The sequence below is a fragment of the Maniola hyperantus genome, chromosome 6, assembly GCF_902806685.2.
Source record: "Maniola hyperantus chromosome 6, iAphHyp1.2, whole genome shotgun sequence".
Lineage (NCBI taxonomy): Eukaryota > Metazoa > Arthropoda > Insecta > Lepidoptera > Nymphalidae > Maniola > Maniola hyperantus.
The window spans coordinates 2,123,877-2,136,563 of NC_048541.1; the positions used below are offsets into that span (position 1 = coordinate 2,123,877).

At 36.6% G+C, this 12,687-nt stretch overlaps 1 protein-coding gene across 1 annotated transcript; it reads right to left on the reverse strand.

The window, feature by feature from the left end:
- Positions 1 to 460: 460 nt before the first annotated feature.
- On the reverse strand, positions 461 to 2,399 carry LOC117982851 (sucrose-6-phosphate hydrolase-like). The gene has a single exon (XM_034969278.2). The coding sequence runs from the start codon at positions 2,346 to 2,348 to the stop codon at positions 906 to 908; it is 1,443 nt and encodes a 480-aa protein (XP_034825169.1). The 5' UTR covers positions 2,349 to 2,399; the 3' UTR covers positions 461 to 905.
- Positions 2,400 to 12,687: the final 10,288 nt, after the last annotated feature.

A 12,687-nucleotide genomic window follows, 5' to 3' on the forward strand; every position in this document is an offset into this window, starting at 1 on the left:
CCCACCCCGATTGCCCTCTCAACCAGTCCCGTACTAGGTATAGGCAAGTCATTTTCTTCCAGTATCTATATAGTCCAGGAAATGAAGCTAAAAAAATGGTTAAACCTCGCAATTTTTTCGTCCAGCACCGATTTGTACAAAAATTTGGGATTAGGCTTATTTCACCCTCTAGTTCATTTTCTATATTGTGCCGTTGTACGCTTTTTGTTTTTTATTGGTGAAAACTACCCCTTATTGTGAAAATTTATAAAATAACATTAAAAACCTAAATATGGGTAAAAATAGTTATGATTGTTTAATGCTTTACGATACAATTTCATAATATTTCAACCTACCCTTGTTAAAAACTACCCTTGAAAACATTGATAATAGGTATTCTTTCAATAACTTTTATAATAAGAACATTATCACTGCTAAGTTATTAGGTAGAGATTTGAAAGAGTTCAAAAAAAGAACAACAAATCAGTAATTATTTATTATACAAACAATAAAATGATACTAAGTACATTCTTACGTATGAACAAATAAAAAGTTAAGTTACAATAAATTACTTAGAACAAAATAGTTAACTTTTCCACATTCATAAGTAGGACCTAAAAATGTTATCTTACAAATAAAATAAAAGTGTAATCAGCTAATTGATAGTGAATAACTTAAAATTTTCAATTAAAAATAATGAATAAAAAATAAATTAGTGTTAGTATGTCACTTTCCAATTAGGGTTAAAAAAAATAAAAAATAAAATTATAGCTTCTATTGACAATAGTAAATTTATGTAGATTACGTATAAAAGTTCGTTCAACTTCATTTGGTACCTAGCGAATTTAAATAAGATATTATTTTATCGTATTTCGTATAAATTAAAATAATGTTATAACATAATCATGCGTCGTGTTTTCATCGGATCAATTAATTGGTACAGTACGTTTCATGTTGATTACACGGAATTGCTCAACTTTACTGCTATCTCCTAGACGCACGCTCACTGGTCCATTGGTGAAATATCTGCTGGAGAAGGTCACTTGTCCATCACCACAGAATACTTCAATGGAACTTGCATCGATATAAATGGTGATTTTGAGCAAATACTTAGGTCGCCATTCTGTGCGACGAAGGCCATCTTCACCACCCCGATCGAGGGATATTTGACCGTTTGTTGCGTCGTAATAAATTACAACTGACGCAGTTTCTCCTTCGATAAACAATTCTAAATCGTTTGATGCAGATGCTCTTATATTCACTTCACCGGCTTTATTAGCTAATGTAACACTGGTTCCACCTGAAGCCTGTCCAGTACAAATAACGTCGGCTCGGGCTGCTCTAATTTCAGGCACAGGCCTTTGTAGCAAACGCAAGTCTTTCGTAAGCGTCAATATCCTCGGTAATGTCATCTGACCTGTAAAGCCATCATTCTGTTCAGGGTAGTTCGTTTCCCACATATCTAACCATGCTATAACTAATCTCCTTTTTTTGTCATCCAGAATAGACTGCGTCGCATAAAAATCATGACCATGATCCAGCTCCTGGAATTCTGTTACGGGAGTGAACTTGAGTGTCTTGTAATCAAAACGTCCAACTATATAGCCACATTGGTAAAGATTTCGGTACTTATCTCCTTCGGGCTTAACTCCTTGAGGCGAAAATAAAAGTACAAAATAGCCACCCAGCTGGAAGAAGTCGGGACATTCCCACATGTAACCTAGCCACCCATCGGATTCATCGAGAATAGCCTTTTCTTCCCAAGTGTATTTATCTTTTGATGCATATAAAAGCACGCGGCCGAGCTCTGTACCATTTCTTTTAAACTTATTACCCAAAACTAAGTAATAAGTGTCACCGTGTTTCCAAACTTTAGGATCTCTGATGTCTGGTTGGCGCCCTGTACCGGGGATGATAGGATTATTTTCATATTTCACCACGTTGACTCCGTCTTCACTAATAGCGAGAGCCTGGTTCTCCTCGTGATCAGGTGTCTCTCCGGGATGGTTTATATGAGCCGTATAGTATAAATACATTTTACCGTCTTCTATTAAAGCGCTGCCTGAGAATACTCCGCTTCTATCGTAGGTATTGTTTGGATACATTGCAATCGGAAGGTGTTGCCAGTGAACGAGATCGGAGCTTTTCATATGTCCCCAAGCAGCAGTTCCAGGTACTAATGAAGAGTCAGGATTATATTGGTAGAAGAGATGGTATTCACTTTTAAAACGTGCAAATCCATTTGGATCATTCATCCAGCCGAATGGAGGCGCAGCGTGATACATTGGATAATAGCGATCATTCGTGATTTCTCCATTGATACTGTAAAGAAAGAAAAATAATGTTAAAGTATTGAAAATCACTCTCATTGTTACAATGAGGTGCGAAGACAGCTGAGACAAGAATAATTAGTTTCCGCGTCTGTTAAGTTATTATATAGCGGTAAAGTCGTGTCATAATTTTACCTGCTTACATTGCGGATAATGGATTTTTGTTATACAAATTCGTAACGCTGTGCGATTACAAATACGTCAACTAGATAGCAGGTGTGGAGAAAATATACGGGTAAAGAATTTTATTATAACGGTGACATGGGAGTTTGAGGAAAAGATAGATTGCGACCTTCGGTACGGCCATCGTTCGGTAATAATTATTTTGTGCCACATTTGGGTAGGTACTAAGTAAAAAACGGCCAAGTGCGAGTCGGACTCGCACACGAAGGGTTCCATACGTACAAAAAATAATCCTTTTAATTTTTTAAAATCATCATGGCGGCCGTTTTAAAAAAAAAAATGTTTTTATTGGCAATAGAAAAACACATTCTGTGATTTCAACTCCCTACCTATTACGGTTCACGAGATACAGCCTGCTGATAGACAGACAGACGGACGGACGCGGACGGACGTATGAACAGCGGAGGCTTATTAATAGGGTCCCGTTGGCATCCTTTAGGTACAGAACCCTAATAACGTGGCAGAAACAATCAAGAAGGTCGCCATAAGGAAACCGGCTTGATCTTCACCGATTAATTCACCGAGTACGAAAAATTTGATTTTAATGTTATGATTTTGTTTTAAACATTAAATTAATATAGGAGGAATATCTCTATATATAAAAATTCTGTATATAAAAATGAATCGCTAAATGTGTTGCTGATCGCAAATCTCGAGAACAGCTGAACCGATTTCGCTAATTCTTTTTTCATAATATTCCTTGAAGTACAGGGATGGTTCTTACGGAGAGAATTTTTTTTTAAAATTCCTGAAAAAGAATCGACTGTGAGGCGGTACGAAGTTATAATGCATAACATTTTGAGAACTCACTCGCCATTTTGCTTTGTGAAGTTTAAGTACTTTTAGATTAAGGATTAAAATCGTGCTTTGCTTGAAAGTTGACAAATATGGCGAATCCTTTCTTAAAATTAATGCATTATATCTGTGGTAAATAATTACGGATATTTAAGGTAGGTAATCAATAAGTATATGCACAATTATTTGTAAATTATTTCTAAATAAAATGACTCTTCGTCATATAATTGCAAATAGAATTATAAATAAATATCGGTTATATTTCATATTTCTGAAATGTAAAATCTTAAGTTTCACAGCGAGGTAATTTAAGGTCGTAGCTCATTAGAGCCAGGGTGCACGCTTACTTAGTGTTCAATACTGAATGATAGCCACCGAACTCCTTTGACATTGGTTGGTTCTTATATTAAAATATTTTTTGGTAGAGGATTTAAAATAAATTTCAAATTAATTAATTGTGAGTTAGCAAATCAGTAGGCTGGACATTCTTGTCTCGTGCGGTTAGTATTCTTTATATGGGTCTCTATGGGCATGCGCTCATTACAACTCGGTAGCGTTAGCGGATCGCCTCGCTCGCAAGCTGTCCACGCGTGGACGGTGAGTATGGTCGTATGCTTGCTTAACGTTGACTGTTCATTGCCCACGTACGGGTCCAGAGTAGATCGCGCGCTACCCACGAGTGATTTTTTATTGCATTTTTAATTTTTTCCTTCACCAAGCGCGACAGCTATGAGAGCCAATTCACGGTTTGTAAAATTCAACATGACAAAACACATTTGTAGACTGAAGACACGGAAATTTGTGGACCACTCGTTGACCACGTGGTGTTCACTCGTTGGCCATGTGAGGTTCACTGGTCCTGCGGCGTCCACTCTTGTCTATTGTCTACCTATCGACAAACGAGTGGCCGCCGAACGACGAAGTGGTGTTGATCAGGTGCCAGGTGGCTCTAATGAGCTATCACCTTTAAGCTGAACGCTGATGTCAGTCAAACAGTTTATCCTTTTATATTATGTATAAGATGATATTACAATACGTATGCATAATATCATAATGTTAGGATATGTTTTGTCACGATGCGTTTTGTTAATAATAAAATGCATATAATATTATACTTTAGTGTTCATTGTATTATTGTGTTAAAACTATAGTAATATTCTGCTGCGCATTCCTACACTCAAATAACATAATATTACTAGTAATATTAGCTTTTACGGCGACTTTGTACGTGTGAATTGAGTTTTTTCAAAGAAGCTAGAATTCCTCAAAAAAATATAGGTATAAGCTACGGCCACACCTGCGCGTTTTGAACATTGATGCATGCGGTAGCGTATCTATATGTCTGTTTTTCATGAAGTGACCTCTGTCAGTCTATAAACCTTGAGTGGATTATTTAGAGGATTTCGTCAAGATCTGCGTTTACAACCAAAAATAATATGGTTACAGATAAACTGGCATTTTATTAATTTATATTATTGTTACTAGATGATGCCCGCAAATTCGACCGTGTGGATTTTTTAGGTTTTTGAAAAATCCCGTGGGAACTCTGATTTTCCGGGACAAAAATTAGCCATGTCCAACGTCCGTCGCTGGGATGCATGTCAATATCGGTAAAACGGATATGCTGTAAAATGTTAACAGACAGACAGATAGACACATTTTCGCAATTCATAATACCTATTAGATGGACATAGATTATTATAGATGTGGATTATGATGTAATGTTGGAATATGTGGGTAGTATGTTATTATAAGTCTGTCAATCCGCATTGGGCCAGCGTGACAGACTATGGCCTACACCCTTCTCGCTCTGAGAGGAGACCGGTAATGGGTTGATCATGATGATGATGATGATGTTATTATTATCGGGACATATCAAAGTATAGTACGCGACAGGTCGAGATGGCAATCGGGGTGAGGACACCCCGCACACCCGCACAGCCCCCGCGGGATAGCACGCTTCCCCCCCTCCTCATACCCCGATTGCCATCTCGGCCTTTGGCGCACTATTGATACAACTTGCATTTAATATCTTGGAATTTCGCACGGAAGCCCCATTGATTCACGTTGGCAAAGTCACGGGCATCAGTTATTGTAGGTATATATACAGGGTGTATTTAGAACGCTTGCAAAGTTTAGCGCAATTCCTATACTGCCTATAACCATTTGCCTTAAGTCCATTAACCATTCATCACCTTAACCCAATACCAATAACCATTTGCCTTATAGGGGAGGTGTGTTCAAGTTTTAAAAAAACCTATCAAACGATTGATTTTCCAAAAGAATTTGATACGGCTGTGAAAAAAATTTGTTAAAGCCAAATAGATAAGAAACAGTATACGTAAAATGAAAGGATTTAAATATAAATAGGTATGATCAAAACAGAATGACCTTACCTTGCATTCTTTTAACAAAACAGGTAAAAAATATTTTCATAACTGTATCCACGCCATCGTTACCACCACTACCGATTCGATAGTGCCGAATGAGCGCCCAGCGCGGGGCGGGGCATTCTTCGTGTGACAAAACGGCAACATAACGCTAAGATAACGATAAGAACCATCCTCGTACTTCAAGGAATATTATAAAAAAAGAATTAGTGAAATCGGTTCAGCGGTTCTCGAGATTTGCGTTAAGCAACACATTTAGTGATTCATATTTATACTTATTATAGAAGAAGAAGATAACCGAAAAATGAAGAGTGGCCGCTTTGCCTCCTATGGTCGCTTTGAGCACACCTCTCGTACTAGTCATGATCATCATCATGATCAACCCACCACCAGCTCACTGCAGAGCACGGGTCTCCTCTCAGAGTGATAAAGGTTTGGCCATAGTCTACCACGCTGGCCATGTGCAGATTGGTAGACTTCAAAACCTTTGACAACAATTTAGAGAACTCTCAGACATGCAGGTTTCCTCATGATGTGTTCATTTAATTAGGTACTTAAAAACGCACATAACTCCGAAAAGTTAGAGGTGCATGCCCGGGATCGAACCCCCGACCTCCGATTGGAAGGCGAGCGTCCTAACCACTAGGCTATCACAGCATGTACTTTTAGTGATTTAGTATTTTTCAAACCAGCAATGTATAGTGTATAAAACTCAAGGTCAATGGCCCTCCTACGACGTGGTATTGACCACGCGGTGTCTATCTACGCAACGTTCGTTAACCTCTATCGTCAGTCAGATGTTGCATGCGTGTGTTGCAATAAATCGCGAACTTTTTAAAATAGTGTTTCCCTTGTTATTATTTTCGCGATTTTTTGTGGTATCTTATTATCTGTAATCATCAGTAGCATCAACTTTCTTCGTTCTAATAACACCCTGTATGTGGATAAATAAGGATAGAATTTTTTTTTTCAATTTATCCTTATAAATTTCGCCCAAAGGTTTTTACGAGCATGACTCTAAGAAATTGGTAAGAAATCTACTCGTAACAAAAAATACCTATTGCTAGTAGGAAAACACTTTAGCACGAAGTACCTACCTATATCTACATAGGTCAGTCGGAAAAGGGGTTCCTAATCCGAAAGGTCACTGTACTAAGTAGGTACCTGCTTACTCATCTTTACTATATTTTTCTTCACCGTAAAAGCTATTGATATTAAATTTTTTAAACGCACAGAACTGCGAAAAGTTACAAGTAAATGGGATCGAACGAATTATGTCTGTCAAGGTGTCGAAAGCCGCTATAGAGAGAGAGAGAGAGCCAGCGCGTGCCAGACCTTCCTTATTTTATAAAATCTGAAAGTTTCTCTGCGTATTATCCCAAACACTGGGAGGAACTTTTGTTTGGATATTTAAATAAATAAAAATATTTGTTTGAATCATGGTGGCTTTGGGAGATAACAGGAAGTAAATGTGCAAAAAATCTTACGTCAAAGTATAAAGTCAAACTTTTTTTTTTTTTTTTAATAATATTACAATAAAACTTAAAGCTAGCCTTATCTAATTACTATATAAATCATGACCGCGTGGAATGGTGCCAAGTATACTGGCTGCATTTACATTTTTACATTTTTTACATTTTCTTCGGACTAGTATTAGAAATCATGCATTGCCAGCCACTTAGTGTCGTGGGAACCCCCGCCAGACACCCTTAACGTTAACAATTTATTTAACTTTATAGGTCACCATATAGGGTTATTTTGACCTAGAATCATGAAATATGGCAGGTAGCAATGTCTTATAGCACAAGTAAAGGGAAAATTAAAAAAAAATTTAGGTCTCTTCAAAAATTCACAATAGAAAATTGAATCTCAAAATCACACGCATGCGTGGGACAATAACAAAGCTGTAGGTACAAGAGAACTCGACAGTTCTTCCGATGCTTCCGTTCCTTGTACAGTCCCGGGCTTTCCGAGCTGCGCCAAACTTTCCCGGGAAATTACGGAAACTTCATTTAGATATAAAAGTAATTAGGACTATGAATTTTAATTAATTAGTGTTAAATTAATCCAGAATTTAGTGTAATGTGTGAATTGAATAAAATATTTTAGTGTTAAAAATAAAATAAGTTAATAAATAAAAGCTTTATACGTGTAAAATTAAAATAACTTTCACAGTGGATAATATAAGTAAGGATAGTAATAGATAATGTAAGGAGTATACTCCTTTAAATACGTTTTCCTGTGAATAAAATAATGTGAAATTAATAAACATAGTTACCTAAATAATTGTGTGAGTTAGTAGGTGCATCTGTAAAGTAATACTTATGTGGTTTTAAAAACAAATTGGTAATCTTAAAAAGTTTAATTTTAAGAACCTGAAGTTTTAAAGGTAAGATACGTTTTACGCACCTAACTTTTATTCTGTACCTACTAGCTTATGGCCGCGATTTCGTCCGCGATGACTACTCAAATTTCAAACCCCTATTTCATCCCCTTAGGGGTTTAATTTTCAGAAATCCCATGAAGGACGAAGGTACCTACATAGACAAAAAATTCACATAGTGTATGTTTCCATTGCTGATATAAAAACATATACAAATCTACTAATAAAAAATTCAAAATGGCCATCATGCTAAATAAAATAAAATAATAAAAAACCGGCTAAGTGCGTGGCGGGCCACGCACAGTGTAGGGTTCCTTAGTCAGAATTATTATAGCTGACCTAGGATAGTGCTTTTATTTTATTTATGAATATTGAGGATATTTTGAATTCCATGCTTTTTTACGGTTCACTTCTACAAACGGGCCCACAAAGGACGATGGAAAACAAAGCTTGCTGGGTCAGTTAGTATAACAATAAACCAATCTAAACTAAATGAAACGAATAGGATCAATCACAAATACAATTGGGTATTTGCCTACTTTTGAATTAAATAAATATTATTACTTTATTATAAACTAGGATAAAAATAATGACGTACGTACGTAATCCCACAAAGATTTACAAAGTTACAGGCATTTTAATTTTGGAGTGGGAGGGTCTTCTATCCCTTTCTCGCAAAACGAAAATTTGTATGAAACCGCACGAAGCTACTATGGCGTTAGTAGGTGTGACGTCAAACTGCTGTATCGCTATCTCTGTTTAATGAGAAATATTTAAATGCTTATAATTTTTTTGTTATTTGATCGATTTAATTAGTTTTTTCAGTGTACGTCATTATTTTTATTCTAGTTTTATAATAAAGTAATAAAAAAATTGGAGTCAAATATCCAATTGATACAATAAAACTATAATATACATCATAATATTAATGTAACTCATAATATCTACGTACAATAATTATCCTCGAAAAACAGATATAACTCGTTAACCTGTGAACCCTTACCTAGCCATGATAGTTTTCCTTTAAAATTGATTATATATACTACTACTAAAATCGTACTTTTGACATGACAATTGACACATAATTAAAATGGCGAGTGAGTTCTCATTTTGTACGGACTAGTTGGCAAATTCTCTGCACGCTTCTTGTTCTTATAAATCACCAAAATCTTGGCAACCCAAAGTTTCACGTAGCACGTTTCATGCTATGTTTACTCGTGTAATGTTATACGCACAGAATTTCAAATAGGTATAGAAGTGATAAAGGAACTATTTGATTTTCCGGCGAAAAAAGTACCTAACATAAATGTCCGTCCCCCTGAATCTAAATATTTGAAATGACAAGGTGACTGACTGGCTGACTGATCTATCAACGCACAGCTCAAACTACTGGACCGATCGGGCAGAAATTTGGCATGCAGATAGCTATTATAATGTAGACATCCACTAAGAAAGGATTTTTGAAAATTCAACCCCTAAGAGGGTAAAATAGGGCTTTGAAATTTGTGTAGTCAACGAGGAAGAAGTCGCGGGAATAAGCTAGTGCAAGATATTTCAATGAGTACTTACCACATTTCTTCAAAATCAGTTAAACAGATGGGCCGTGAAAAGCTAGCAGACTACAGACAGATACACTTTCGCATTTACAATATTAAGCATAAGAAAAGAAAGAAAGAAAGAAAGAAAGAAAAAACGTTTATTTTTAAAGCTGTACCACACATTACCAGTTAGGTTATCCCAGCGCCTCTAATACTTGAGTAGTAAAGTCAAAAGACCTCAAAAAAAAGGTCCCTACTCAGCATAAATGCCATGTCTTGCACAAGTACAAACACATACAGCGCTGGTTTTCAGTATGAACCCTGAATTGAAATTCGGGTGGCGCCACGAAATTATTTTAACTGTACATATCTAATCTATCTATTCTATCTATTAATAATATATATAAATTCACACATATAATACTTACTTATACATAATTGGACACATCTATGCACATGCATAAGGTATACCCATTATGTAGCCTAAATCATGTTACAAAAAGGAGTACTCCGTCACATGATCCTGAAATTCTACCTGTTTATCCAAAAGGATTTTTTTTAATTTAATTTTGAATGAAAAATTGCTTTTTAAATTCCTTATTGGAGGTGGGATATTATTCCAACATTTAGTGGCGGAGTACGTAAATGAACCTCAAAAGTATGGATGAACTGTACCTATGAGCAACTTGCAAGTAGCTGAAAATAGGTGTCACACTGTCACGGTATTAAAGATAAGAAATACTATTTCTATTAAGTACTTTATTTAGAATTCTGTGGTTGTTGGGTATAGGTACATATATAATATACCTATCATTGGGCGCACTCCAGCAAACTATTACGAGTTATGTAAGTACATGATATAAAGTTAGGAGATAGTTTCAGAGTCTTGTCGTTAGAACATTACCTTGTACTTGTACTTAACTTGTACTTAACAAGTATGGTATAAAGTTACGAAGGCCGGAATGGGAGGACATAGTCAAAGTCAAATAATTTATTCAAAATCTATACTAATATTATAAATGCGAAAGTGTGTCTGTCTGTCTGTCTGCTAGCTTTTCACGGCTCAACCGTTCAACCGATTTTAACGAAATTTGGTACAGAGATAGTTTGCATCCCGGGTACTTTTTATCACTGAAAATTGAAGAGTTCCCACAGGATTTTCAAAAACCTTAATACACGCGGACGAAGTCGCGGGTATCATCTAAGGTAATCATCTAAGTCGTAGGTAATAAATTACTCTTTTTTATAGTCAGACTGGCGTCTGCTCGCGACTTCGTCCGCGTGGACTACACAAATTTTAACCCCCTATTTCACCGCCTTAGGGGTCGAATTTTCAAAAATACTTTCTTAGCGGATGATAGCTACCTGCATGCCGAATTTCAGCCCGATCCGTCCAGTAGTTTGCGCTGTGCGTTGATAGATCAGTCAGTCAGTCAGTCAGTCAGTCACCATTTCCTTTTATATATTTAGGTAGATGTTAGATTTGTATGTATGTATGTATGTATATACTTTATTGCACCACAGAAACACAAATGACAGGTTACAAAAAGAAATCTTAATAAGTAGGTACAAAAAGGCGGTCTTATCGCTAAATAGCGATCTCTTCCAGACAACCTTAACGCTAGGGAAAAAACGAACAAATGGACAATGGGAGGTGGTGTAAAATAAACCTAAATACCAATAGCTAAATAAACTAAACCATATAATAAGAATATAAAATACATATTGTTAATACACTAATACATACAAATAAAGTATAATAGACATACATAAGACTACATAGATATATATACACATATAGATTTAAATAATAAACTATGCCGTTACTGATGATAGCAAAGAGATAGGTAATGATCTTTGACGTCAATTTTAAATTTGTTAAGGGATTCAGCACGATGGATTTGCGAGGGAAGCTCGTTCCATAAACAGATAGCAGTGACTGTGAAGGAATTCTTAAAGTATTTTGTCCGATGTGTAGGTGGCGCTAGAATGAGTTTTCCCGCTGATCGTAAAACTCTATCTGGTCTGTCATGGCCTAGAAATTTGAAATTTTCTTTTAAATAACTTGGAGTCATTGGATTGAACAATACACAGTACAGAAGAGAAACAATGTGCAGATTCCGGCGAAAGCGAATGGGTAACCATTTGAGCTTTGAACGAAATTCGGAGACATGGTCATATTTGCGCAAGCCAAATATAAACCTAATAGCAAGGTTTTGAATTCGCTCAAGTTTATTAAGTTGGTCCTCGGTTAAATCAATGTAGCTTGCGTCTGCATAATCGAGAATAGAGAGCAGTAAAGATTGAGCTAACATAATCTTAGTAGGAATGGGAAGCAAAGAACGTAGGCGCCTGAGAGAACCCATGGCAGCAAAGGTCTTTCTACTGAGTTCCTTTAATTGATGAGACCACGAGAGAGTAGTGTCCAAGTAGACACCGAGATTTTTCACAGTAGCACTATAAGGTATAACAACACCATTTAATGTAAGTATTGGTAGATTATCCCAATCAACCCTCGAAATCAAGCCAGCACCACCAATAATAATAATTTGTAAGATATGGTGGTGATAATTATTACTATAGAATTATTATTATAGAAAGAAAAAACCGGGAGTGCACTAGGGACCCGCCCCGGCTTCGCACAGGAGACAAACTATTCCACAATATGTTGTTTTTATTCAGCGTACGCTACGGAAGCTCTCAGATGAAGCGTTTTTTGACATCATCATCATCATTATCATATAAACCCATCGCCGGCTCACTACAGAGCACGGGTCTCCTCTCAGAGTGAGAAGGGTTTTGTCCATAGTCTACCACGCTGGCCATGTGCGGATTGGTAGACTTCACACACCTTTGAGAATATAGTGGAGAACTCTTAGGCATGCAGGTTTCCTCACGATGTTTTCCTTCACCGTTAAAGCAAGTGATATTTAATGACTTAAAACGCACATAGCTTCGAAAAGTGAGAGACGCGTGCTCGGGATCGAACCCCCGATCTCCGATTAGGAGGCGGTCGTCCAAACCACTAGGCTATCACAGCTTTTTTCAGTCGCAATGCAACTGCTTTTTTGTTGTTGCAGATAACAGCA

Excerpts from the sequence above, each read along its gene's own strand:
- LOC117982851 (XM_034969278.2), bottom strand. The coding sequence starts at position 2,348 with ATGAGAGTGATTTTCAATACTTTAACATTATTTTTCTTTCTTTACAGT.